Below are 25,980 nucleotides of genomic sequence, written 5' to 3'. Positions count from 1 at the left end.
ACTCTGATGCACCCGCCCCTTCCTCTATCGACTATTGGATGTTTGTAGTTGACAGGCACTGGAGTGGATTATCTGAATAGTCCATTGAGCTGTCAATCAGACAAATTGTTACTTCCTGCCATGCAGTTACACCGGGTTCTGAGAACATCTGGGGGACACAAGGTGAGTGCTGCAAAGGTAATAATGCTTTGGCAGTTAGAAGTAAACTTGCCTTAAGCTGACTAAAAATTATAAATAAAATCAATCGCTGAAGTCCCATGGCTCCTGGAATTGTCGATGTTAATGCGGGAATTAGTGTATTTCTTCCTGTGTGATCTGAGTTGTGTGTCTGGTGCCCCAGAAAGACTTTATACAACATTTAACTGCTAATTTATCCCATTGCCATGTGGGGGGTTGTGTACTCACGGATGTCACATTAATAATAACTGCATTTAGCTGGTTGTGCGCTAGCAGTCATTCCCTCTTGAGTCAGAAGGTCATGGGGATGAATGGCTCCAAGTACATTCAAGTTAAGGGCTCGGTGGGAGTTTCTGCTTTGAATGCAGTCGGAATGCTGGGTGTAACTTACGCAGATTTTTATTTAGTGCACCTTATGGTGAATGTTTCTGCCCAAACTCCTATATGCATAATTGCAAATGTAAAATTTACCAATGCATTCAGTTGGCGTAGTAGAATAATAGTCATTTGTACATTTACCCATCTCTAATTGTCTTTGAGAAGGTGATGGTGAGCTGCTGCCCTGAACTGTTGCAGCCTGTTTGGTGTGGTACATCCACAGTGCTATTAGGGAGAGAGTTCCAGGATTTTGACCCAGTGCTGGTGAAAGAACGGTGATATAATTCCAAGTCAGAATGGTGTGTGACCCAGAGGGGAGCTTGCCAGTGGCGCTGTTGCCATGTGTCTGCTGCCTTTGTCATCCACAAAGGTTGTGTGTTTGGTAAGTGCAATCAAAGTAGTCTTGGCTAGTTGCTGTAAAGCATCTTCTAGGTGGTACTGACAGCTTGCAGGTGCAGCAGGTGGTCAGGAAGGCGAATGGGATGCTGGCCTTCATAGCGAGGGGGATTGAATATAAAAGTAGGGAGGTCTTGCTGCAGCTGTATAGGGCATTGGTGAGGCCGCAGCTGGAGTACTGTGTGCAGTTTTGGGCGCCGCACCTGCGCAAGGATATTTTGGCCCTGGAGGGAGTGCAGAGGAGGTTTACTAGGCTGATACCGGAGTTGAGGGGATTGAGCTATGAGGAGAGGCTGAATAAACTGGGCTTGTACTCGTTAGAGTTTAGAAGAACGAGGGGAGATCTCATTGAGACGTATAAGATGATGAATGGGATGGATAGGATAGAGGTGGAGAGACTCTTCCCGCTCAAAAAAGACAGTAGGACTAGGGGGCACAGCCTCAAGATAAAGGGGAGGCGGTTTAGAACGGAGTTGAGGAGGAACTTCTTCACTCAAAGGGTGGTGAATCTCTGGAATTCTCTGCCCGTTGAAGTGGTGGAGGCTGCCTCGCTAAATATTTTTAAGAAGCGGGTTGATGGGTTCTTGATAAGAGAGGGGATTAAGGGTTATGGGGAGAGGGCGGGGAAGTGGAACTGAGCCACAACAGATCAGCCATGATCTTATTGAATGGCGGGGCAGGCTCGAAGGGCTAGATGGCCTACTCCTGCTCCTATTTCTTATGTTCTTATGTTCTTATGTAATGATGGAGAGTGAATGTTTAAATCAGTGGATGTGGTGCTAATCAAGTGGGCTACTTTGTCTTGGAATGTATCGAGTGTTTTGAGTGGAGTGCACATCTAGATAAGTAGAAAGTATTCCATCAGCTGAGGACAGGCTTTGGAGAATCAGAAGGTGAGGTTACTCTCCACAGAATTCCCAACCTCTGACCTGCTCTTGTAGCTACAACATTTACATGGCTGGTCTAGTTTCTGGTCGTTTTTCTCCGCAGGATGTTAATCATGGGAAATTCAGTAAGAGTAATATCATTCAATGCTGAGTTTTCCTGTTTGGAGATAGCCATTGCCTGGCACTTTTTATATGTGAATGTTACTTGCCATTTATCAGCTTCATGAGTGTTGCCCATATCTTGCTACATGTGAACATGACTGTTTTAGTATCCGAGGAGTCAGCAGCTGGTTAATCCCCACTTTGTCCTTTTTGTGATGGAAAAAAAGTCATTGATGAGCAGCTGAGATGACTGGCCTCCAACAAACACAACCGTTTTCTTTGTGCTTGATATGATGCCAACGAGTGGAAAGTTTTTGTGTTGTTTCCCATTGACTGCAGTTTTGCTAGCACTCTCTGATGCTATTACATGGTCAAGTGTTTCCTTGATGTCAGTGGTTGTTACACTCATGTCATCTTTGGAATTCCGCTCATTTGGACTGAGTTTATAGTGAGGGTCAGGAACTGAGTGGCCTTGCAGAGCGCAGACCTACAGGATACCGCTGAGTAAGTATCGCTGGGTCGCATTGTTGACTATTCTGTGTTATTTTGTGATGAATGCCAGAAGACTGATAGGGCAGTGATTGGCTGGATTGGATTTGTCCTGCTTTTTATTGGACAAAACATAACCAAATAATTTTCCACATTATTGGGTAAATGCTAGTGCTGTAGTTTAAGCAAAATGGGTTATTAAAAATGTCAATTTTTTTGTAATAATGTCTAATCCACCATTATCTGATCTATTTTTCAATCCCTGAAAATGACTTTAAATGGCTCAGTATGGGTTATATTTCTGGTGTGGATGTGCCGGCGTTGGACTGGGGTAAACACAGTAAAAAGTCTGACAACACCAGGTTTTAGTCCAACCGATTTATTTGATAGTAAACGCACAAGCTTTCGGGTTAGTCCCTGACGAAGGGACTAACCCGAAAGCTTGTGCGTTTACTATCAAATAAATCGGTTGGACTAAAACCTGGTGTTGTCAGACTTTTTACTGGGTTATATTTCCCAGGCGTACAGTGGTAAGATTCTTGTATTTTTGTTCAAATTAAAACCTTTAAAAATATGCCTGGGTAGTTGTTATGATCTAAGTGTGAAGAACCTTCTTGATGGATCAAATCCTCATTATTTCAACTTGGAGGTGTGGCCAGCTTTGAGGAAAATGCTTTTTATAATAACGGAAAGTCTATTTACAACAATTTCACCTATTCTGTGTTGATTGAACTAGTGATCTAGGCTGTGACTCCCAGCATACCACCTAGGGGTGTCACTGTGCCAGAAATGTTGTTCTTTGCGATAACTTTTAACCAAGGTCCTGTCTTCCCTTTTGGGACATGTGTAAGATCCAAAGGCACTATTTCGGGGAGTAGAGGAGTCTCTTTCACCCCCACCCCTTCAAGTGTCTTGACCAAGGTTTGTCTTCAAACAAACTGCACTAAAATAGGTTGTCAGCTTAACTGCTAGTGTACAGCAGATGGCCATATTTCAGAAGTAGTTTTCTGGCTTTAAGGTGCTTTGGGACATTCAGAGGTTATGAAAGATGCTACATATAAATCAGGGAGGTGATGGCCTAGTGATATTATTGCTAGACTATTAATCCAGAAACTCAGCTGACATTCTGGGGACCTGGGTTCGAATCCCACCGCAGTAAATGGTGAAATTTGAATTGAACAGAAAATATATGGAATTAAGAGTCCACTGATGACCATGAAACCATTGTTAATTGTTGGAAAAGCAATCTGGCTCACTAATGACCTTTAGGGAAGGAAATCTGCCATCTTTATAACTGGTCTGGCCTACATGTGACTTCAGCCACAGCAATGTGATTAACTCCCAACTGCCCTTGGGCAACTAGGGATGGGCAATAAATGCTGGCCAGCCAGTGACACCCATGTCCCACGAGTGAAATTTTTAAAAATTCAAGGCGTTCATTTAGAATTAATGATTGCGTGAATTGTGGCCTCCTTCTGTGCTGTAACTATTCTATAATTTTGGGTCTAAATGATTATGTTACTGGCAGACCCCTTATGACCTTGCCCACCGTGAATCGGAGGAACACTTGCAGCTTGACAGGAAGTGTGTGCAGTTGTCCTTTAAAGAAATTATATATTACAACAAGTGCCCAAAATGCAGTCGGGGAGTGACCACTCTCTGTGAGATTACTGATTTTCTTTTAAGGGAACAACGAAAATTGTTGTCACGGAAGGGAAGTGTTTTAGTCCCTCTATCACCAGCCTGTCTTGCCTCACTTCTGAATAATATTTGCTCGAGTTGGTGTTAACAGGGGCTGTTTTAATGTACAAGTTAGTGATTACTGTCATGTGCTGATCTGTACCTATCAATCTGACTTTCAGAGACCGCTTTCTATCCTGGGTGTCTGTATTAAGGATCCACTTCCAATTTAGCAAAAGATAAACCATAACCAAACATGCACCCGGACCTATCTCCACATTTGCATACAGATGAATGCAACATTATAATTGAACGTCTCAAACAGTGTCATAGAGAAGTGAGTATGAATTAAAATGGTGCACTTTCATCTCAGAAATGTATATCTCAGTCAAATTCTCCGTTGCAGATTGCCTTTTCTTGGGAAATGAATTCCAAATATTATACTGTTGCCTGTTTTTCTTGTTGGCCTCTGGTGACCACATTTGTGTGGTTGTATACAGAGTTTATCACTGGGATAATCAGGAGATATTGGACAGACCAGCTGAAACACAGTTGATTATTCACGAGAAGTTGGTCCCGTGGGAAACGATTGTGTGAGTTGGTTACAGAAAATCCTGGAATGGTCTAAATTTTTTTTTTGATTGGAGTCCAAATTTATGGCCAGTTTCACCCTCTGCCCTGCCCCGAGACTCAATTTTTAACCCGTGGAAGTAGCATTAATAAATTGTTCTAATTACTATGATAAGCTATAATGAGGGTCTGCAGCAACTGTGTTCTGACACATTACTGTTAACACAAGCTCCATTGGTGCAAATACTTATTTGGACTGTAATTTCCGAGGTAGGGAACTCTTCGATTCTCTTTATTTAAAGTTGATTTTGAGTTCTGCCCCCTTTGGTGTTGTTTGGTTCAGGCTGTATTACAGAAATGACCATGTACTAAAACTCCAGCTTGTCCCTGGCTTTCCATCAGCGTGAGCGTTAGAAATTCAGGATCCCAGGAGTCAATTAGCCTTTTAGCCCCTTGTGCTCCTGTTCCAAGTTTATTCAAAGTAATTCAAAAATAATTCAAATCCTTATTGGTAAAGTGGTTGTATTTTATTCAATGTATGTAAGACTTGACCACCTATTAATGTTCGGGCAGTGATATTAAAATGCAGTATTACCCTTACACTCCGGGCAGTAATCACTCCCTGGTCACGCCAGTCAGTGTGGCATGTATGAATGTGACTCCTCTGCCAGTTCTGTCCTCCTCTAAGTCATGATGCGGAGACGCTGGCGTTGGACTGGGGTGGGCACAGGAAGAAGTCACACAACACTAGGTTAAATTCCAACAGGTTTGTTTGGAATCACGAGCTTTCGGAGCACTGCTCCTTCATCCATTCACCTGATGAAGGAGCAGCTCTCTGAAAGCTCATGATTCCAAATAAACCTGTTGGAATTTAACCTCCTGTAAGTCGCCTCTGCTGGGTTGCTCTGAGCCTCCTGTAACTTGGATATCCAGGATATTTCTCTCATCCTACTGGCCTGTCCCTCCCTTCTCGGGTGATTCCTTTTGCACCCAGATTTAATCCCATTGTTGCCTCACTATCATTGAAATGGATCGATTGCAACAGTTGTGTCCTGTGTCCTGTGTGGCCAGGCCAACCTCCCAGGATGTTTTGATTTCTACACGTTCTATCGGATTGTAGACTTTTCAGGGATAATATCTGGCAGAATGACGGCCTTGGTGCCAAGTTATTTTGACTCCCTCTAGCTTTCTGTGTCTCTGTTTCGCTTCCCTGTTCCCCCAAAGCAAGCTGTGTGCTTTTACACGCAATGATTTTTGCTGGATTTTTTTTGTCCTTGCCTTCAGACCATTTGACTTACCTTTTTATACCTTATTGACCAATAAATCATAATGTCTCATCCTGTAACCCGTTAACTATCCTCACCCTGTGTATAATCGCAACCAGAATAAAAATAGGAACAGCATATTTTTAAAAATAAAATGTGCAGCCAGTCATAGAATAGTGTTTATCAATTGACAAGGAAACTTTAACTAAGGATTTCTCAAGGATCATACATTCTACCCTGCGGTGCCCACTGTGTTGCAGAAACTAAGGAGGATTATAATTTAATTTGTGTTCTTTTTTTCTGTTGCTTGTCAAGTATATTTTAAAAATGATATTATTTAGTTTATTATGTTCGCAAATTAGTCAGAATTATAGAATTTGAGTGTGGCTGAAAAAAAACATGCAAGATAAAACAACAATTTATACTGCATGAGAAGAATGCTGATGAATTAGTAAAGTGGATTCTTATTGACAGAGGCTGATAATCTTAAATTGATTTTCAGTGTAATTCTTTGCACAGTGTTGGACACAGTGATTTGAGTTTTGCAAGCATGGGCTGATAAGGTACATTGCCTGTTGCGAACAGCTGGAGGGACGTGCTGTTTGAAATATCCACCAGTCATTGTGGTGTACATACATATGCCTATATACCTGGCAAAATGCTGGCACCGAAATTCGTATATCACATCACACATTTGTGTGATAGGCAGAGTATCTTTTTGGCTTGATGGCAGGATCCCGTGAGTGGCGAATGCCTCTCGGGTATGCTAGTAACACATAAAATGGCCGGCTTCACTTGCTGTTCAAAACTTGGAGGAACCTTACCTCTCCATCACACCTTTCTAAACTAAACTGAGTGGGGGTGGGAAGGGGTAGCCATTTCCTGTTTCATTCCCCATGACAATGCCTTGGCCAATCAGCTGATGCCTGGTTGAACTTGAAACAAAAAACTTGACAGTGAACAGTTAATTGTTCTCTAGTCACCATGACAACGCCTCTACCAATCAGAGTCCACTTACCAACTAGTTAGGACTCTCTTCTCGTGTAGTGTAAATTGTTGTTCCATTTACTGTTGGTTTATCTTGCCCTAATAAGTGCAAAATAGAAACCTTCAGTAATTAATTTATTTCAGCAAACTATATTAATCATGTGCAGAAAAGGCACTTGGTCCTATCAATTTTATATTTTGACTTTAGTATCACTTCTGCTGGTTATTTTCGTATTTATGTAGAGACTTACCACCTCTGCTTGAAAAGAGATATTACACCAATCCTGTGATAGATAAGGCCCTGTTTCTATTCATCCATGGAATGTGGATGTCACTGGCAAGGCCAACACTTATTGCCCTTGAGAAGGTGGTGATGAGCTACCTTCTTGAACTGCTGCAGTCCATTTGATGAGTAGAAGTTTGGTACAAATGAGTGTCTTGTTAGGCCATCTCCGAAGCATTTAAGAGCCAAACACATTTCTGTGGGTGAAGGAATGTTCAGAACACAGTTCAACTGGTTGATAATAAGTACGGGGATCGTTCCACCACTTTACTCACTATTGCCCAAAGGGTAATAAAGTATGGATGTGAAGATGCACTTAAATTACTGAAGGTCTGTAAACCATACTAAGTGTTACAAGCTAGAGTTGGATACTTCAAGGTGTTCTATGAAGTTCACATGGCCTGCTATGCTTTACACTGAATTTGTCTAGGACAAGCATGAGAGGTTTCACTTCAGGTTGATTAAACTGACCAATGAGGAGCTTTTATCAAAAACAACGTTTAACTAAGAATATTGTTGACATGTACAGTAAGACAATGAGCAAGAACTTTTAACAAGAAACACGATCACCATGATAATGTATAACTCTTAAGGAATATCTCTAATGCGTTCCAACATCCAAAACACACAACTTTCCAAATAAGCATAATACGCATAGGTTAATGCACACTTGTTACAGGAATCCTGCCTCCTGGGCTGAATGTTATAAATCCCTTGTGAAGAAACTCAGAAGAGGTTGTGGTCGAATCTGTTTCCCAAAACATGGCTTCTTTAAGGCTGGATGGCAGTAATTCCCTCCTTCAATGAACTGATAATAGTTTCAGAACCAAACAAAGGAAGAACAGAAAGAGAGAGAGAGAGACTGCTTCTTAGTTTGCTGCTAAACTGAAAGCCCAAAGGAAAAAACCCTATCGCCTGACTGCCACGTAACAAAACTGAAAGCCTGATCACCTGACTGCCACAGCTTAACTCCATCTCCAATGATATCGCTGAAGCTGTAAACTGCATGGTTTTAAAAAAAACTTTCTCAAAGGTACACTAACATGACAGTAAGGATGGTAGATATCTGGTCGTAAAGGACATTAGTGAATAGTGATAATGTTTTCCAACAACCAGTGATAGTTTCATGGTGTCAATACTAGCTCTAGCTTCTGATTCCAGATCTATTAATTATTTGATTGAATTTTACATCCCACCAGCTACGATGGTGGAATTTGAACCCAGTGACCCAAAAAGACTAATCTGGGCGTCTGGTTTACTACTCCAGTGAGATCACCACTATGTTACTGTCTCCCTTATGTAATGTCTTGAATATTCTTGTATCGTTGACAAAAATAATTCTTAGAAACACTCAATAAGAATTTGTAGAAGTATTAGCACCCAGGTTGTGCTTAAGGGTGCTTACTTCTCCAGTCAAACTTTGCAACATCTGGTCAATTATCTTCAAAGCCAAGTATCCTGCCAGCCAACACAAAGCTGCAGCATTGAATATGAAGAGAGTGTGAACAAAAGAGAAAAATTGACACGATCCCAATACCCACAACTAGCCACAGAAAAATAACACACCTCGTCTAAGCAAAGGTTTTGAGACATCCAATGTATGCTTAGCCCTGTTTGCTTCAGTGTATGCAAAGGCTTCATTTTGAGATATTTCTGCCAATTCAACAAACTCTGCTAACTTGACTGCATGTAAAATCAGAAGGCTAAAGGTTAGCTAAAAATTGACTGCATTCCTAAAGCGTACATAATGCAGGCAAACATTTTTGTAACAGCAGCTGCAAGGAATGTTTTTCTTTCTAAGATAGCGACAGACGGCGGAAAACATTTCCAATAATGAGATGCGGTTTGGATTTTAGTGTGTGTTTTTCAGTTTATTGAGTTTGCTACGTCCAGCGCGTTCAAGTTCAGTACAAGAGATGGCAGTAAGAGCCAATCTCCAAATTTTTTTTTTCATTTTTGTCATGTTAATTTTTTAATAAGTTCTGTTCAATAAAGAAAACCATTTTAAAACTTGTATCGGTGCTGTTCCATCATCTATTCAAATGAATGAATGGACCAAACAGGTTTTCTTGTTAGAACAGTAACACAACTAAGTTCATGTTGCATCTTTTAATATTAGAATCCCTACAGCGCAAAAGGTGGCCATTCAGCCCATCGTGTCTGCACTGACCACAATCCCACCCAGGCCCTATCCCCGTAATCCCACTTATCTACCCTACAAATCACCTGACACTAAGGGGCAATTTAGCATGGCCAATCAACTGAATTGGCACATCTTTGGACTGTGGGAGGAAACCAGAGCACCTGGAGGAAACCCACACAGACACCGGGCGAACATACAAGCTCCACACAGACAGTCACCCAAGGCCAGAATTGAACCTGGGTCCCTGGCGCCGTGAGGCAGCAGTGCTAACCACTGTGCCACCGTACCGCCCTGTAAAGTCAAATCAGATTTGTTGTTCTTTCTCCTCTTCATGTAGTGAGATTTTTCTCGTGAGGCCCCACTCTGTATCAAACATGTCCGAGAGTCTATCTCACTCTTACCACCTCACTGGCATGTTGAACATGCCTTACTTGACCAGCAGATCCTGGGGTCAGGACCTCATAATAAAACCCATAATCAAGCCCATTATAAAAATGAGCCTAAGTGCTTCACAAGAACATTATAAATGAAGTACAATATTGAGTCACAAAAGCTCTGGTTACCAAAAAAAAGTTTTTCCCAATGTCAGCTATCATGAATTGGACTGGGAACAGGAGAGCTTGTTCACTGGGCCCAGATACAACAGTAACAGCTTGATAAACCCAGTTTTTCTGGCTCTTGCTAATGAGGTAGGTTTAATTTAACACAGGTTTATTTACCACTACCTGCACAAGATCTGTATGGTGAGAGTTAGGGGTGGCAGGAATAGCTTGAGAGTGCAAGGTTGTTAAATAAGTTCACAGTTCAATCCTTCCTGAGATCTTCCAGGTCACGTGAACCAAGAAATAGGAGCGGACCACATGGCCTGTTGAACCTGCTTGACCGTCCAATAGGATCATGGCTGATCTTAGGGGAAGGCCATTCAGCCTGTGGAGTCCGGTCTATCATTTGGCGAGATCATGGCTGCTTTCCCAATCTCATTTACCCACTTTTGCTGCATGTCCCTTGATATTTCTCACTAACAAAAACCAGCTAATCTCTGTCTAAGTTTCCACATGACGTCTGGCTTGGTGGGGGGAGGAGAGAGAGAGAGAATTATAGATTTCCATTCCCCTTTGTGTGAACAGATGCTTTTGGGTTTAGCTTGTAAATGCCTGGCTCTGATTTCAAGACAGGTCCCCCTTAAGATAAAGGGGAGGCGGTTTAGAACGGAGTTGAGGAGGAACTTCTTCACTCAAAGGGTGGTGAATCTCTGGAATTCTCTGCCCGTTGAAGTGGTGGAGGCTACCTCGCTAAATATTTTTAAGAAGCGGGTTGATGGGTTCTTGATAAGAGAGGGGATTAAGGGTTATGGGGAGAGGGCGGGAAAGTGGAACTGAGCCACGACAGATCAGCCATGATCTTATTGAATGGCGGGGCAGGCTCGAAGGGCTAGATGGCCTACTCCTGCTCCTATTTCTTATGTTCTTATGTTCTTAACCTGGACCTTCCCCCAGAAGAAATAGTTTCTCTGCAACCACCCAATAATCCTCTCTCCTCTCTCTCCCTGCCAGGCTTCTGAATTCCCCAGGCCTGTCGTATGAACCAAGAAACTGGGTCATTCCTGCACCACTATTCAATACGATCATGGCAGATTTTGCATTTTAACTCTACGTTCCCACAACCTTTTCCTCACTTTCCCTGAGACATCAAAAACCTGTCCATCTCAGCCTTAAATGCATTCAACAGTGGAGCATCTGTGACCGTCTGGGACAGAGAATTCCCAACATCCACAACTTTCTGAGTAAAATACTTTATCCTCTTTCGAATCCCTGAGGTTGAAACATTGACCCTTAGATTCCCTGACCAGCAGAAATGTGTCTACCCTACCCTGTCAAACCTCGTCAGAACCTTGCGTGTTTCAGTGAGATTACCTCTCATTCTTCTAAACTTCAGATAATACACGCCCAGTTTGCTTAGCGTCCTACTGTGGGAAGAAGCCTCACAACGCCAGGTTAAAGTCCAACAGGCTTATTTGGAATCACGAGCTTTCGGAGCGCTGTTCCTTCATCAGGTGAGCATCTCCACCTCTTATAGGGCAAACCCCTTATCCTAGGAACCAACTTAGTGAATCTTTGCTGTGTGGCATCCTCTGCTTGTCTACCCTTTTTTAAAAATCATTGAATAGAATCCATATAGTGCATAAAGAGGCCATTCGGCCCATCATGTCTGCACTAACAGCAATCCCACCCAGGCCCTATAGTGTCAGGGGGATTAGGAGCCCCCTGACACGTATTTATCCTGCTAACCTGCTCATCCAGCGTCAGTGGTTCGTTGCAGATGTCCTGCCAAAGTAAATTTGCCAGTCATGGCTAGCTTGTGTGACCAATGTTGTAACCCTCTGCCATATCTTCTCATCTCAACAGCACAGCTTCCTGAAGTTTCTGGGAAAATGTAATGATATTGATCGAGAGATGAGACGTTGCTTAAAGGAGGAGGTAAGGTGTTTAAAATTGTAGTTTTTGCTGTATTTATTCTTATTGGTACTGTACCACCTGTTTGTTTTTAATGCATTTTTCTGTTCTCCAGCACAGTGGTCCTCTTCCAGGTTCTGCACACCTCCCCAATCCCCACCACGTGGGTTGTAGTCTCTTGTTCTCCCCTGCTCCTGAGGGTTGTAGTCTCTCTGGTTTCCCCTGCCCCCGAGGGTTGTAGTCTCTTGTTCTCCCCTGCCCCCGAGGGTTGTAGTCTCTCTGGTTTCCCCTGCCCCCGAGGGCTGTAGTCTCTCTGTTTTCCCCTGCCCCCGAGGGTTGTAGTCTCTCTGGTTTCCCCTGCCCCCGAGGGTTGTAGTCTCTCTGGTTTCCCCTGCCCCCGAGGGTTGTAGTCTCCCTGGTTTCCCCTGCCCCCGAGGGTTGTAGTCTCTCTGGTTTCCCCTGCCCCTGAGGGTTGTAGTCTCCCTGGTTTCCCCTGCCCCCGAGGGTTGTAGTCTCTCTGGTTTCCCCTGCTACCGAGGGTTGTAGTCTCTCTTGTTCTCCCCTGCCCCCGAGGGTTGTAGTCTCTCTTGTTCTCCCCTGCCCCCGAGGGTTGTAGTCTCTCTTGTTCTCCCCTGCCCCCGAGGGTTGTAGTCTCTCTTGTTCTCCCCTGCCCCCGAGGGTTGTAGTCTCTCTGGTTTCCCCTGCCCCCGAGGGTTGTAGTCTCTCTTGTTCTCCCCTGCCCCCGAGGGTTGTAGTCTCTCTTGTTCTCCCCTGCCCCCGAGGGTTGTAGTCTCTCTTGTTCTCCCCTGCCCCCGAGGGTTGTAGTCTCTCTTGTTCTCCCCTGCCCCCGAGGGTTGTAGTCTCTCTTGTTCTCCCCTGCCCCCGAGGGTTGTAGTCTGTCTTGTTCTCCCCTGCCCCCGAGGGTTGTAGTCTCCCTGGTTTCCCCTGCCCCCGAGGGTTGTAGTCTCTCTCGTTTCGTTTCAAGCCAGGAAACATGTTTCTCCAGCATGCCCCATGGTCAGCGGATTGAAAACTTCCTCTGTGACAACACCTGCAAACTACACCTTGTCTAATACATGATGGTGGGCCCGGCAGTTGGTCTGACCACCCGACCCTCTCACAGAGCGTTGTTGTTCATCCACGTTCATCAGGGCTTCCCAAACTGCGGGAAACGAGAAGAGATTTTGGGGTTACGAGATCCGAGGGCAACAGAAGCAATCGAGTTTGATTTCTGACTACTGCGAGGCTGCTTTTAAACAGTCATTTAGTAAAATTTTGCATTGCTGGGAAATAAGAAGAGACACATTATACGATTGGTTGGCAAATGGATTAGTGATTGGTGGAGGCATTGCTGTGGAACAGTTAGATAATCACCATCTCAGGCGCAGTCATTCACTGGTTCATTCCTCAGGATGATTCTTTGACCGTCAGTTGACCTGCTGGGTTTGAGTTGAACAGAGATGGACAGCTAAATGTTTCGTACTGCATTTGCCATGACAATACCTCCATCGATCAGAGTCCATTTGGTGAATGTGGCCTCTTCAACTACTCTCCCTCCAGTCTGATTTTGCTGCTCAAAAAAAGACCCGTGAATTGGTTGTGTTTTTTAATATTGGAGAGAGCTTACCTTTTTCATCAAACTCCTTCCTGTCCCACCCCCTTCATCTGCAACTGCTGTTGCCCTCTCCCTCCCTGGTCAAAACTAAAGCATCCATCCCTCCCTCCCCCTCCCTCCCCCCCTCCCCCCCACAACCCCACCTCTCTATAACTCTCGTACCCTCAAGTTTTCATTTGGGGCTCACAGAAAGGTGGAGTCATTGAGGTCCCGCCAGGAAAATGTTCGGGAAGCATTGGACTCCAGAGCCAATGATGGGGTTAGGGCTGGCAGACGGTGAGCACCAGTCTGTTCAAGGAAGATTCCAGAACCAAACCTGAATTCTGAACTTTTGTTCGCTCGTGTGACATGGGTGTCACTGACTGGCCAGCGTTTATTGCCCATCCCTGTTTGCTTCTTGAGAAGGTGATGGTGAGCTGCTTTCTTCAATTGCTGCAATCCACGTGCTATGGGTTGACCCACAATGCCATTAGGGAGGGAATTCCAGGATTTTGACCTGGTGACTGCAAAGGAATGTCTGATATATTTCCAAGCCAGGATGATAAGTGGCTTGGAGGGGAACTTGGAAGTGGTGTTGTTCTTTTCCTTCTAGATGGAAGTGGTCGTGGGTTTGGAAGGTTCTGTCTAAGGATCCTTGGTGAATTGCTGCAGTGCATCTTGTAGACAGTACACGTTGCTGCTACTGAGCGTTGGTGGTGGAGGGAGTGGATATTTGGAGATGTGGTGCCAATCAAGTGGGGCTGCTGTGTCCTGGATGGTGTCAAGCTTCTTGAGTGTTGTTGGAGCTGCACCCACTTGGTAACGACTCCGGCTCAGACCGTTCCCTGCTGCCCTCTGCAGCTTCCATTAAACTCTCTGAATCATTATTTATCTCATTTTACAGAAAGGAAAGCTAGATGAGGCGGAGGGGAATTAAAGATGACCATTTCCTTGTAACAGTTTCAAGGGAACAATGGCAGTGGGTTCTGCAGACCTGGGAACACGGGAATGGATATAAATATGGGAGCTGTATTTTAGACCAATCATGGGGTTGTTGACTAAATCCCTTAACAATTCCATAACAGACCCAGACGTGACGTAAGGGAAACCCTTCTGTTTAGGAATTGATTTAGGAACCTTTGAAAGAATAAAAATAATCAATTCAAGACTTTAAGATTTTTATCTTTGACGCAACTGTGTTTTCTTGTTTTTGTTAATTTTGCCTTTCTCCTCTTCTCTCCTGAAGGAGTTGACACTTTCTGGGGGTGTGTGATTTATCTGGTACGCCTGGTAGCTCCCCCCACAAATCTCCAATAAAAAGAAACTCACCAGGCATTTTGGCATCACTGCTCTCACCTTCACACGGCTGGTAAAAGGTTGGGAGGATCGAGGAGCAGCGGTGCTGTGGATCAATGTTCACCTTCACTACGGTGGCACAGGGATTATCACTGCTGCCTCACAGCGCAAGGGACCCAGGTTCAATTCTGGCCTCGGGTCGCTGTCTGTGTGGAGTCTGCAAGTTCTCCCTGTGTCTGCGTGGGTTTCCTCTGGCTGCTCCGGTTTCCTCCCACAGTCCAAATATGTGTGGGTTAGGCAAATTGACCCTAATGTCAGAGGGACTAGGTAAATGTGTGGGGTTACGGGAATAGGGCCCAGGTGGGATTGTGGTCAGTGCAGACTCAGTGGGCTGAATGGCCTCCTTCTACATTGTAGGGATTCTATGATTCTATAAACCACCCCCATCCTGTCATTAAACAATCCGGGAGTGAATCCAGAATCTTCCTATTCTGGATTTGTTTTTTACTTTTATTTAGTTCTATGTTATTAAACCAGAATTAATTGACCTTGAATTGAAAGGCTTGCCAGGCCACTAGTCAGCCACATTGCTGTGGGCCTACATTTAATGTAGGCCAGACCAGGTAAGGACGGCAGATTTCCTTCCCTACAGTGAACCAAACAGGATTTTAAACTATTCGCTAAACTTTTTAATTCCAGATTCCCTTCAGTTATTGGAAAAACCCATCAAAAGAGGCGATGGCCTGACGGAATAATCGCTAGACTATTAATCCCGAAACTCAGCTAATGTTCTGGGGACCTGGGTTCGAATCCTGACACGGCAGATGGTGGAATTTGAACTCAATTAAAAAAAATCTGGAATTAAAAATCTATTGATGACCGTGAAACCACTGTCAGAAAAACCCATCTGGTTCAGTAATGTCCTTTAGGGAAGGAAATCTGCCATCTTTATCCGGCCTGGCCTACATGTGACTCCAGAGCCACAGCAATGTGGTGGACTCTCGACTGCCCTCCTGCAGCTAGGGATGGGCAATAAATGCTGGCCAGCCAGCGACGCCCATGTCCCACGACTGAATAAGAAAAGAATTGCCTATGAAGCAGCCCTGTTTCAACCTCCTAAAAAACTTGCTCTTTGTTTCTCCCCCCTTGTCCAACAGTCGAACGCCAAGAGAGCCAAAAGCAGAGAACATGCAGCCCGAATGCAACGTCGACTAAATTCATCTTCCAAGTAACTTTCCCAGCAGGTGGTACACCCCCGATTTCACTGGGCTGTGTGCGAATCCTGCAAACCCGCACACTGACAGAACCCAAAACCAGTTGTGTTGACTTTTTTTGATTTGCTCTTCGCGTTTCTCAGCTGGTGAATGTATATATATTCTTTTTTTTACATGTTCAGCGTTTGTACTCGGACTGTTTGGTTTGTCATTTGTTAAATGGATTGTTACAAAAGCTGTGATGTTTAAACCCCTTGTTCTGGCCCAGTGAGATGTGTTGTCTTCTCTTGAGCCAGAAGCAGGTTCTGGTAACCAGACTGACCCACAGCTTGGTCATGGTGCATTCTTACATCGACACCTGCTGGACATTGAAATGCGTTGCAGTGGAAGTGAGATATTTAAATTTGAGCAGCTCTGCGCTGAATGTGATCAGCACGATTGGTAGAAGATTTGACCGTTTTAAAGGGTTAAGATTTTGGAGGTTTCAAGAAGAATAAAATTTGTGCTTTATTGTCATTTAAATTTAAAAGAAGTCTCTTTCCGACTGCATCCATACAATATCTACACCACAGTACGGATTATGGGAATCCTGTTTGCTTAACTAAGCCTGTTTGATCAGGCAGAGTGTGTCTCATCTATAAATAACCCCTGTCCATTAATGCTCTCACCTGACTAACATCTATTAAAGTAATATTAATGCAAAATATTGCAAATGCTGGAATCTGTAACAAAAACAGAAAAATGCTGGAGAATCTCAGCAGGTCTGACAGCATCAGTGGAGAGAGAGAGAGTAGACCCAACATTTTGGGTCTGGGTGGCCTTTTGTCAGAGCATCTGACATCTATCAAAAAGAACTGCAGCCTCACCAGAGTTTGAAGGGAGACCAGGTTTCCAGTATCATTGATGTAAAGTAATGTTGTGATGACAGAGGCTGTTTACCTATTTCCAATAGTACAATGATACCCTCCCCCCCACCGAGAAAATAGCTTCTATCTTTTTCTATTCACTTACGGAATGTCAGTGTCAAAGGCCAGTATTTATTACCCTTACCTAATTGCCCCTCAGCCCATATCAAATCCTTCAATATTTAATCATGTACAGTCCTACAGTGCAGAAAGAGGTCACTCGGTGTACCAAATTGACCCTACACTATTCTCCCCTGAATCTGGCTACAGTAGGGGTACCATTCGCATACAGACGGGGCAAGGTAGATGTAGGAAAATGCTTTAAAATGGCGGCGCGGGCTCGTTGGGCCGAAGGGCCTGTTTCCCGAGCCGGGTTGTTCTTTTGTTCTTAGTTGGGCCATTCACACCTGTACCGATCACAATCCCACCCAGCCCCTGTCCCCATAACCCCATGCATTTGCCCTAGCTAGTCCCCCTGACGCTGAGGGGCAATTTAGCATAGCTAATCCACAGCTGGGGGAAACACACGCAGATACGGGGAGAACATGCAGACTCCAAGCAGGTAGTGACCCAAGCCTGGGAATTGAAGCCAGGTCCCTGGTACTGTGGGACAGCAGTGCGTGCCCCTGTGCTGCTCGTCTTTAATCAGATCGCAGGTTTTTTGTTTACATTCAAGGGAACCTCCACACCTATAATTCCCGCTCGGAAGGAACAGGAACAAGAAAAAACAGATGTGAAAATGATTTACAAATGTGCTGTGAGGAAAAGACTCGGTAAGAAGTCTCACAACACCAGGTTAAAGCCCAACAGGTTTATTTGGTAGCAAAAGTCAACAGTTTTCAGGGCACTGCGTCAGGCAAGTGGAAATTCCATTCACAAACACGGCATATAAAGATACAAACTCAATTTACAAAATAATGATTGGAATGCGAGTCTTTCCAGGTAATCATGTCTTAAAGGTACAGACAATGTGTACTTGATTACCTGTAAAGACTCGCATTCCAACCATTATTTTGCAAATTGAATTTGTGTCTGTATATGCCCCGTTTGTGAACAGAACTCCCATTTACCTGACGAAGGAGCAGCACTCCAAAAGCTAGTGGCTTTTGCTACCAAATAAACCTACTGGACTTTAACCTGGCGTAATGAGACTTCTAACTGTGTTTACCCCGGTCCAACACCAGCATCTTCTCATCAGAAAAGAACTTGCTCAGTCGAGGAGTGGTTTGAGTCCAGAATGCACTGCCGGGAAGCCTCAAGTGAGGCAAACAAGAGGGCATTAGATGATTACTTTAATGTGTGAGGTGCGTTATAGGTTTCAATGAGTGCCTGGATTTTAGGAAATGCCTCTCGTCACACTCCCCTGGGGGTGATTTATTGGTTTCTCACCTTCCCCCGGAATGCAGCCTTGCATTTTTAAGCAGTTTGCTCTGTCTCGGTTCAAATTGCCAAATTTCCAGTCAGTTGAAAGCTGAAAAATCACACTTGGAAAAATTAAAGGGCCTTTGCCTTGTAACAGTCCTTCTAGCAATGCGCCTCCGGCTTGACAGTGTTGTGATCTGGTAAGCAGCATCCAGTGAAGCAGGTTACTGGGAAAAGAACTTCGATTTACTTTCATGATTTTGAAGGCGTTTAGAGCAAATAAGGAGAAACTATTTGCGGCAGCAGAAAGGCCAATAAGCATTGCAATAATTGACAGAACAGCCGGAGGTTAGATGGGGAGAAATCTTTTCCAGGCACTGATTGATATAATCTGCAAACGCATTGTCTTCAAGGCTGTGGAAGCAGATGAAACAAGAACTTCACAAAGGAACTGTGATAGATATTTGGACAGGATTGGGGCAAGTAACACTTTGCAAGGACATGGGAAAAGAGCAAAGGCCAATTGAAGAACTCTTTCGAATGGGTCTCCACAGACTGCCTCTGTGCTGTACAACTTAAAAGGTTGCCCCAGAGATCTACATAGCTAGTAAATTAATTGTGTGGAGTCGCTGTCAGCGGATTTGAGCGCAGCAGAGGTTGACAAAGAGGCACTGGTTAATCTGTGTCCATTGAGGGATGATTGTCGGTTAGCACACCAGGAGAATGCCTAGCTCCTCTCTGAAAAGGCACCACACATCCAGCTAAGCGGGCAGATGGGATTTCTGATGCAGCGCTCCTGGAATACCGAACTGAAGTGAGCGCAACACCCTGACCACTGATTTAATTTATTATTGTCACATGTATTAGTATACAGTGAAAAGTACTCACTCTTGCGCGCTATAAAGACAAAGCATACTGTTCATAGAGAAGGAAAGGAGAGGGTGCAGAATGTAGTGTTATGGTCATCGCTAGGGTGTGGAGAAAGATCAACTTAATGCGAGGTAGGTCCATTCAAAAGTCTGGCGGCAGCAGGGAAGAAGCTATTCTTGAGTCGGTTGGTAAGGGTTAGAAGAATGGGAGCAGCAAAGGAAGTGAATGAAGGAGACCTGAAAACTTGACAAAATATAAAAACCTTTTTTAAATTGAATGGATGGTAATAAAGAGACCAACATTTTGACAAGCGAGTTGCATTCTTTAACTCAACTCTATCTGAGGAATTATGAATGGGTGGCACAGTGGTTAACACCGCTGCCTCATAGTGCCAGGGACCCGGGTTCGATTCCCGGCTTTGGTCACTGTCTGTGTGGAGTCTGCACGTTGTCTGCGTGGGTTTCCTCCGGGTGCTCCGTTTCCTCCCACAGTCTGAAAGATGGGTTGGTTGGGTGCATTGGCCGTGCTAGATTCTCCCTCTGTGTACCCCAAACAGGTGCTGGAGTGTGGCAGCTAGGGGATTTTCACAGCAACATCGTTGCAGTGTTAATGTAAGCCTACTTGTGACACTAATAAATAAATTTTAAAACTCTTTCATGGTTTCATTTGTCGATGTGGCAACCTAGACAGGATTACTTGGTCGAATGCTGCAACATTGCGTGACTTGGTTAAGATCATTAAGTGGTGTTCAGAGTGGGAATTCCAGCTATTTATTCCTCTGAACAAATCCAGTGTAATTGATGCCAGTCAGAGTTCCTTAGACTGTGACCTGATAGCTCAGCAAAGACCAGGATCCAAACTTAGGCTTGATGGAGATTAGCTCGCATCAAATGTTTGACTTTATTTTTATCACTAATAATAAAGGGTCAAAATGGAAAAATGTCTCAGCTTGTTTCTTAAACATAGCACATGACTTGAGAAGTTTCTATGTGCTGCATGTTGTCTCTAAAGGAAATTTTCAGGTCATTTAACACCTGCGGAAGTAGGTCAGTTTGCAGAAGTTTCAATTTTCATTCGGGTTTTGGAGCCATGCATTCTTTTCATCTCCTGTATCAATAAAGAACAGGCTGGTACTTGTCTTTTCAGGTGGAAGATAAACGGACGTCTTCTCCAGAAGAAGGTAGCCAAGGTGATTAAGAAAGCCAAGGGCATGCTTATTTTCGTTGGCTTGGACATTGAGTACAAGAGTTGGGAAGTCATGTTGTCGCCATATAAACCCTGGTTAGGCTGCATTTGGAGTATTCGAAGACCATAAGACATAGGAGCAGATTCAATCCCAGAGAGAGTTCTCTTCATTCACCTGACAAAGGGAGAAACCCCGAAAGCTTGTGAGATTACTATCAAATAAATTGGTTGGACTTATACCTGCTGTTGTTAGACTTCTTACTGTGTTTACCCCATTCCAATGCCGGCATCTCCACATCATGTTTAAAATACAGTACCATAGGTTTCTTCACCAATTTAACTTTACAAGCTATCTCCCATACATCTGCCTCTGATCAGCTGAAGCATTGATGTGTCCTTGCATTGACCACGGAAACATGCTGTCCAGTTGGCATTTGGATTAGGCAGCAATGGGGACGTTGTCTGGTCTGCTTTGTATGCAGAGGTCTGGCCACATTGAGATGTTTGTGAAGGGATTGGGGAGTCTGTGGTTGGAGGAAAGTTCCAAGTTAATTTCTCTTGTGCTGCTACGTGTTTCCAGAGTCTTTGACATCCTCGGGCTTCCCGCCCACAACAGAAACTGTTGGACAATCCAGGAGTGAAGTGGTGCAGTGAGGGAATGGGATGAAAAGGAAGTCTCAGAAAGAGAGTGAAGTCAACTAAAAGAACAGGAAGCTGAACAAAATTCTGTTCAGTGAAATTGAAAGTAAGCAATGGAAAGAAAGGCTCCAAAGTAAATGTACAAAGCTGCAAGGAGCAGATCTGGGACAAAGTGGGGCTTGTGAGAAGTCAAAGGATCTGAGAAGATAGACAAAGGTGGGCAACTCCTTACTATGGGCCAGTGAAGCAATGGTGTTGGCACAACTAAGTACCTGAGAGAATGTGAAAGATGAAGCTTGAGTGAATACAGCAATATGGGAGAGGAATATCAGAAGGGGAGGTTGAAATCCTGGAGGTGGATCCTTGCTGGAGATTTTCAATCAAAAGTACAGTTTGGAAGACAATTCCAAGGTGTGTCATGACATTTAAGGAGTTCAACTTGAACCTTTTGGTGCCCTGTTTGGCTTTGGGTTTGCAACCTTTGGGTTGGAAACCTTCATGTGAAAGACAGAGTTCCAGTGAGACCGGTTCGTTACTGGTGTGATAAGTGTCCAAAGGGGTTGACGGCGGGTGGGAGGGGTGGGGGGGGGGAGGTGCGGAGGAGGTGGGGAGTGGTGGTGGTGCAACTGGTGAGGGATCCATAGAAACTCTGTTTGGTATTGGTCACTTGGCTTCAGAAAGTGGTGTAACCACAGGTTACCTATTTGTTTACCTAACTGTATACTTAGTGTGAATGTTAGAGCATAAGTAGATTTTATAACCTGTGTTATCTTTACTAATCTATGCATGTTTGTAAAGGGATAGTTTTGGATTAAGGATCAGAGTAACACCGTTCATCATTTCCTGCTTTGCTATTATGTCAAGAGTTCATCAGCAGACTCAGTAACTCCGTTCAATAGCCACTCTCCACATTCTTAAAATAAAAGTTAGGATCTATCTGGCCCGGTTCCACCCTAGGATGCGACTGTCCCAGCATTGGCAGCAACTGGGATCGTAACCCTACAAAAGTACTCTTGATGATGATGCATTGAAGTTTCTCACCCAGAGTACCATCTGTGTCCTTGCTAGCCTCTGTGATCTTGCCAAGTGTTGTTCGACATGACGGAGTGCTGACACATCAGCTGAGGGAGGGCAATAAGAGGTAATCAGCAGGAGATTTCCTTACTCATGTTTGACTCGATACCACGAACCTTCTTGTGATCCGGTGTCTATGCTGAGGATGCCCAGGGAAACTCCCCCAGTGGCCTTGTTTAGTTTGAGATCGGAGAGTCCGCCTTGACAGGCCTGCTTGGAAAGCACAGTACAAGGCCTGCACTCTGATAGGTTGGGTGCCAGCCTAAATTGTGACCCTCCTTGTGAATGGCCACGGACCCTGAGGAGGGAACAGGTGGACATTTTCAGTGAGCTTACTTTCTGGAAATTACCCCCTTTTTCAATGTTTAACTGTACGAATATTTATAGTTTCCTTCCTGGATTTGAGCACAATTTATATGAAATTAAAGAATTTATTAATTAGTCACAAGTAGGCTTACATTAACATGGCAATGAAGTTACTGTGAAAATCCGCTCGGGCACCTGTTCGGGTACACGGAGGGAGAATTTAGCATGGCCAATGCACCGAACCAGCATGACTTTCGGACTGTGGGAGGAATCCAGAGCTTTTGGAGGAAACCCACGCTGACACGGGGAGAATATACAAACTTCTCCCAGACAGTGACCCAAGCCCGGGAATTGAACCTGGGTCCCTGGCGCTGTGAGGCGGCAGTGCTAACCACCGTGCCACCCTTGCCATTTTATTGACCACCTAACAATGGAACATTTTACTGGCTAGCTACATGTGAAAGGATTAGGCAGAGTTAATGTGTTATCCAACCTGACACATGCAGCTCTCCCACAAAAAGTCCTCTGGGCTTTGATGAAGATTGGAGTGTAGACCCAAAGATGTTTTCTTTCCCATCCTTCTTTTTAAATGGCTCCATTCTGCATTCCACATATTTCCAAAAACTTTGGCCTGGCTTCTGCATATAAAGTAGGTCAGGACAATGTCCCCATTGCTGTTAGATGCCCATTAGTAAACTCCACAGTGTGTTCACTGAACCGCTTTTCTGAGGTCTATACAAGGGCACAAAAATGTGTGTTGTCATGATTGAGATTCCTTTCGTACCCTGGGACAAGTTCTTTTCTGCATGCTCACACTTCAGAGCTTGACTTTCTCCCCCTTGCCTTTAAAGCTCCTGAGTACGCCGTTATATATTTTTTTTCTACTAAACATTGCTCTCTTTTTCCAAAAAAAAATCCATTTTCTTTTCCTGTTCAGTTCCTTAAGGTGGGCTTGGTGCCGGGTCTGAGGTCCTGGGTTTCAAACACTCTCTTCCTCAGGAGGCCCAAGGCTGCGCTGGCACACTGGAGCTGGTGCTGAACCCCAAGGTCGATGTTGGTCCTTGTTGATGGTAGGCTCCCTCCCAAGATCTGGAAAGTGGTCCAAGGCCCCGTCGTGGATTTTGATAACCGAGGTGGGGTGGTGGCAGAGCTGTGTGGGGGAGGGGGGGTGTAGTAGGTTGGTAGAGGAACATTTTACTTCCTAAGTGTGAGGCCCATCATGCTCTCAGGTATCATGGAATCGTAGAATAGAATCCCTACAGTACAGGAAGAGGCCATTCGGCCCATCAAGTCTGCACTGACCACAATCCCACCCAGGCTCTACCTCCATATCTTTACATATTTTACCTACTAATCCCTCTAATCTACACATCTCAGGACACTAAGGGGCGATTTTAGCATGGCCAATCAACCTAACCCGTACAACTTTGGACTGTGAGAGGAAATCGGCGCACCCAGAGAAAACCCACACAGACACGAGGAGAATGTGCAAACTCCACACAGACAGTGACCCGAGCCGGGAATTGAATCCAGGTCCCTGGAGCTGTGAAGCAGCAGTGCTAAGCACTGTGCTACCATGATGCCCATCTTGTCATGATGGCTTGGAACTTGGCCTCTGAGCAGGCGCAATTGCCAACATCGTCTGGACCGTGTACTACAATGACAGAGGATAGGGCGGCCTTGGATCTGACCTGCAGGTGGCAGAGGTTGATCAGATTCCCATTTGCCCTCTAGTTTAGTCCCATTCCAGCAGGGAGCTTGCTGAGAATGAGATGAAGCATTTTAGTGAGATAGATTGAAAGGGGCATGGTGCGACGACACAGCCTTGCTTGACCCCAGTCCGAATATAAATTGGTGGATCTGCAGGTCAGGATCAAGGCTTGCAAGTCATCATGGAGCAGGCAGAGAATGGTGACCAACTGGGGGCAGCTGAAATGGAAGAAGGTGCTCCATAATCCCCTACAGCTGAGAATATCAAAGGTCTTCGTGAGGTCAGAGAAGGACAAGTACAAGGGTTGGTGTTGTTCCCTGCATTTTTCTTGCAGTTGCCGTGCAGTGAAGGTCAGATCTGTTGAGCCTGTTACTGGGTGGAATCAGCATTGTGACTCTGGGCGAAGGTCATTAAGGGGGATTTTTGCGATGACCTTCCCTGTGGTCAAGAGCAGGAGAATTCCTCCGTAGTTACTGCAGATGGACTTGTCATCATTGGTGGTCACGATGACAGTATCTCTGAGGTCTGACATGCTTCCTCTTTCCAGATTAGGCAAATGAGGTCATGTATTTGTGCCAATAGTGCTTCTCCGCCATCTTTTATTTCTTTAGTGGGGGCTTGTTGTTCTTTAGTTGTTGGATGGCCTTTTCTATCTCATGCCAGGATGGGATTGTGCTGAGATAGTGGTTGGTAGTATGCTGCAGGATGGAGTTGAGGACTCTTGCGTTGAAGAAGAGTCTCTGTGGAAGAGGTCTTCAATGTGCTATTTCAGTGGGTGCTGACTGCTTGTCTGTTTTTGCTGAGCACCACTGAGTTTTTGGCCAGCAGTGTGATGGGGCCTTGTGCCCTTAGGCACTCTGTGGTGCTCTCAACTGCGCTAAAGAAACCTCACTTGGCCCCTCCTATTTCTTTTTTACCTCAACAACATCATCTCTGGAAATCATGTCAAATCTCACATGTGATAAAGAGAATGACAGAACTGTTACAGCTCACTCCCAGCCACTTTGGGCTTTGCCAGCTCCTGCAAGGAGGCCCCCTGTCGCCCCCTCCCAATCACCATGTTCCCCCCAACAAGGAGTGACATGATATGAAGATAAAGCCTCTGAGGAACCCACACACATTTCCCCAACCGCACTTCCCCAACCACAAACCCCCCCATGGCAAAAGTGACCCTCACCCCCAGCCCCGAGTTGCACTGCTTTGCATCCCCAGCATCCTCCCTGGTGTCCCTTGACTGTTGCACTGCCCGAGAACTAATGGCTACCTGAGCGCTCACCTCCAATACCCCGCCCAGAGATGATGATACCAGGTCGATGTTCATATGACCTGTGGTAAATGGCGCCAACATGACACCAGAGCCAGTTGAGAGTTCAGTGCGGCCTCAATAGCTTGCATGAGTGCTCGCTAATACGATGGCACAGTGGTTAGCACTGCTGCCTCACAGCGCCAGGGACCCAGGTTCGATTCCTGAATTGGATCACTGTCTGTGCGGAGTTTGCGCGTTCTCCCTGTGTCTGAATGGATTTTCTCCAGGCGCTCCGGTTTCCTCCCACAGTCCAAAGATGTGTGGGTTAGGTGGATTGGCCATGCTAAATTGCCTGTTAATGTCAGGGGGACTAGCTTGAGTACTTGCATGGAGTTATGGGGATAGGGCCCTGGGCGGGATTGTGGTCTGTGCAGACTCAATGGGCTGAATGGCCTCCTTCTGTGAATGATTCCATGAATGATATGCTGAAACACTCAAATTAGATTCAAACCCACCTCCAGCATGTTTCACATCACTTCGCCAGCGAAGTTAGTTCAAAATCAGACAATGTGACCTCATTTGTTAAACTGTTCGTACTTTGAACCTGTGCCAAAATTCCTGTGCATGGAGGGTGTGGGCACAAGATTCTGAGCAGGCAGAGAGAATATGTCTGGGAAGCCAATTAAGATGCAAATGGTTTTCTCAGGTGCTAATTGTCTGAGGCTTCACCATTTGAATGGAAGAGATTTAAATTGGTAAATAGTTGCT

The 25,980-nt window shown here is 44.9% G+C and overlaps 1 protein-coding gene across 1 annotated transcript; it reads left to right on the top strand.

The window, feature by feature from the left end:
- Nucleotides 1–117: 117 nt before the first annotated feature.
- Nucleotides 118–17,575, top strand: cmc2 (C-x(9)-C motif containing 2). Its single transcript, XM_080188064.1, has 4 exons — nucleotides 118–162; nucleotides 4,292–4,446; nucleotides 11,763–11,834; nucleotides 15,858–17,575. Exons 2-4 carry the CDS (start codon nucleotides 4,366–4,368, stop codon nucleotides 15,930–15,932), a joined length of 228 nt encoding a protein of 75 aa, XP_080044190.1. The 5' UTR covers nucleotides 118–162; nucleotides 4,292–4,365; the 3' UTR covers nucleotides 15,933–17,575.
- Nucleotides 17,576–25,980: the final 8,405 nt, after the last annotated feature.

This window comes from Carcharhinus amblyrhynchos, chromosome 4 (genome assembly GCF_965287045.1).
Source record: "Carcharhinus amblyrhynchos chromosome 4, sCarAmb.v2.hapA, whole genome shotgun sequence".
Taxonomy (NCBI): domain Eukaryota; kingdom Metazoa; phylum Chordata; class Chondrichthyes; order Carcharhiniformes; family Carcharhinidae; genus Carcharhinus; species Carcharhinus amblyrhynchos.
Note: the sequence above shows the minus strand (reverse complement) of the source record. Positions and strands in the feature narration are given on the sequence as shown.

What these genes read in the sequence shown, in the direction of transcription:
- cmc2 (XM_080188064.1), top strand. Translation starts at nt 4,366, where the DNA reads ATGCACCCGGACCTATCTCCACATTTGCATACAGATGAATGCAACATT. An exon ending in TCAAACAGTGTCATAGAGAA is followed by an intron (nt 4,447 to 11,762) that starts GTGAGTATGAAT and finishes TCATCTCAACAG; the next exon opens with CACAGCTTCCTGAAGTTTCT. An exon ending in GACGTTGCTTAAAGGAGGAG is followed by an intron (nt 11,835 to 15,857) that starts GTAAGGTGTTTA and finishes CTTGTCCAACAG; the next exon opens with TCGAACGCCAAGAGAGCCAA.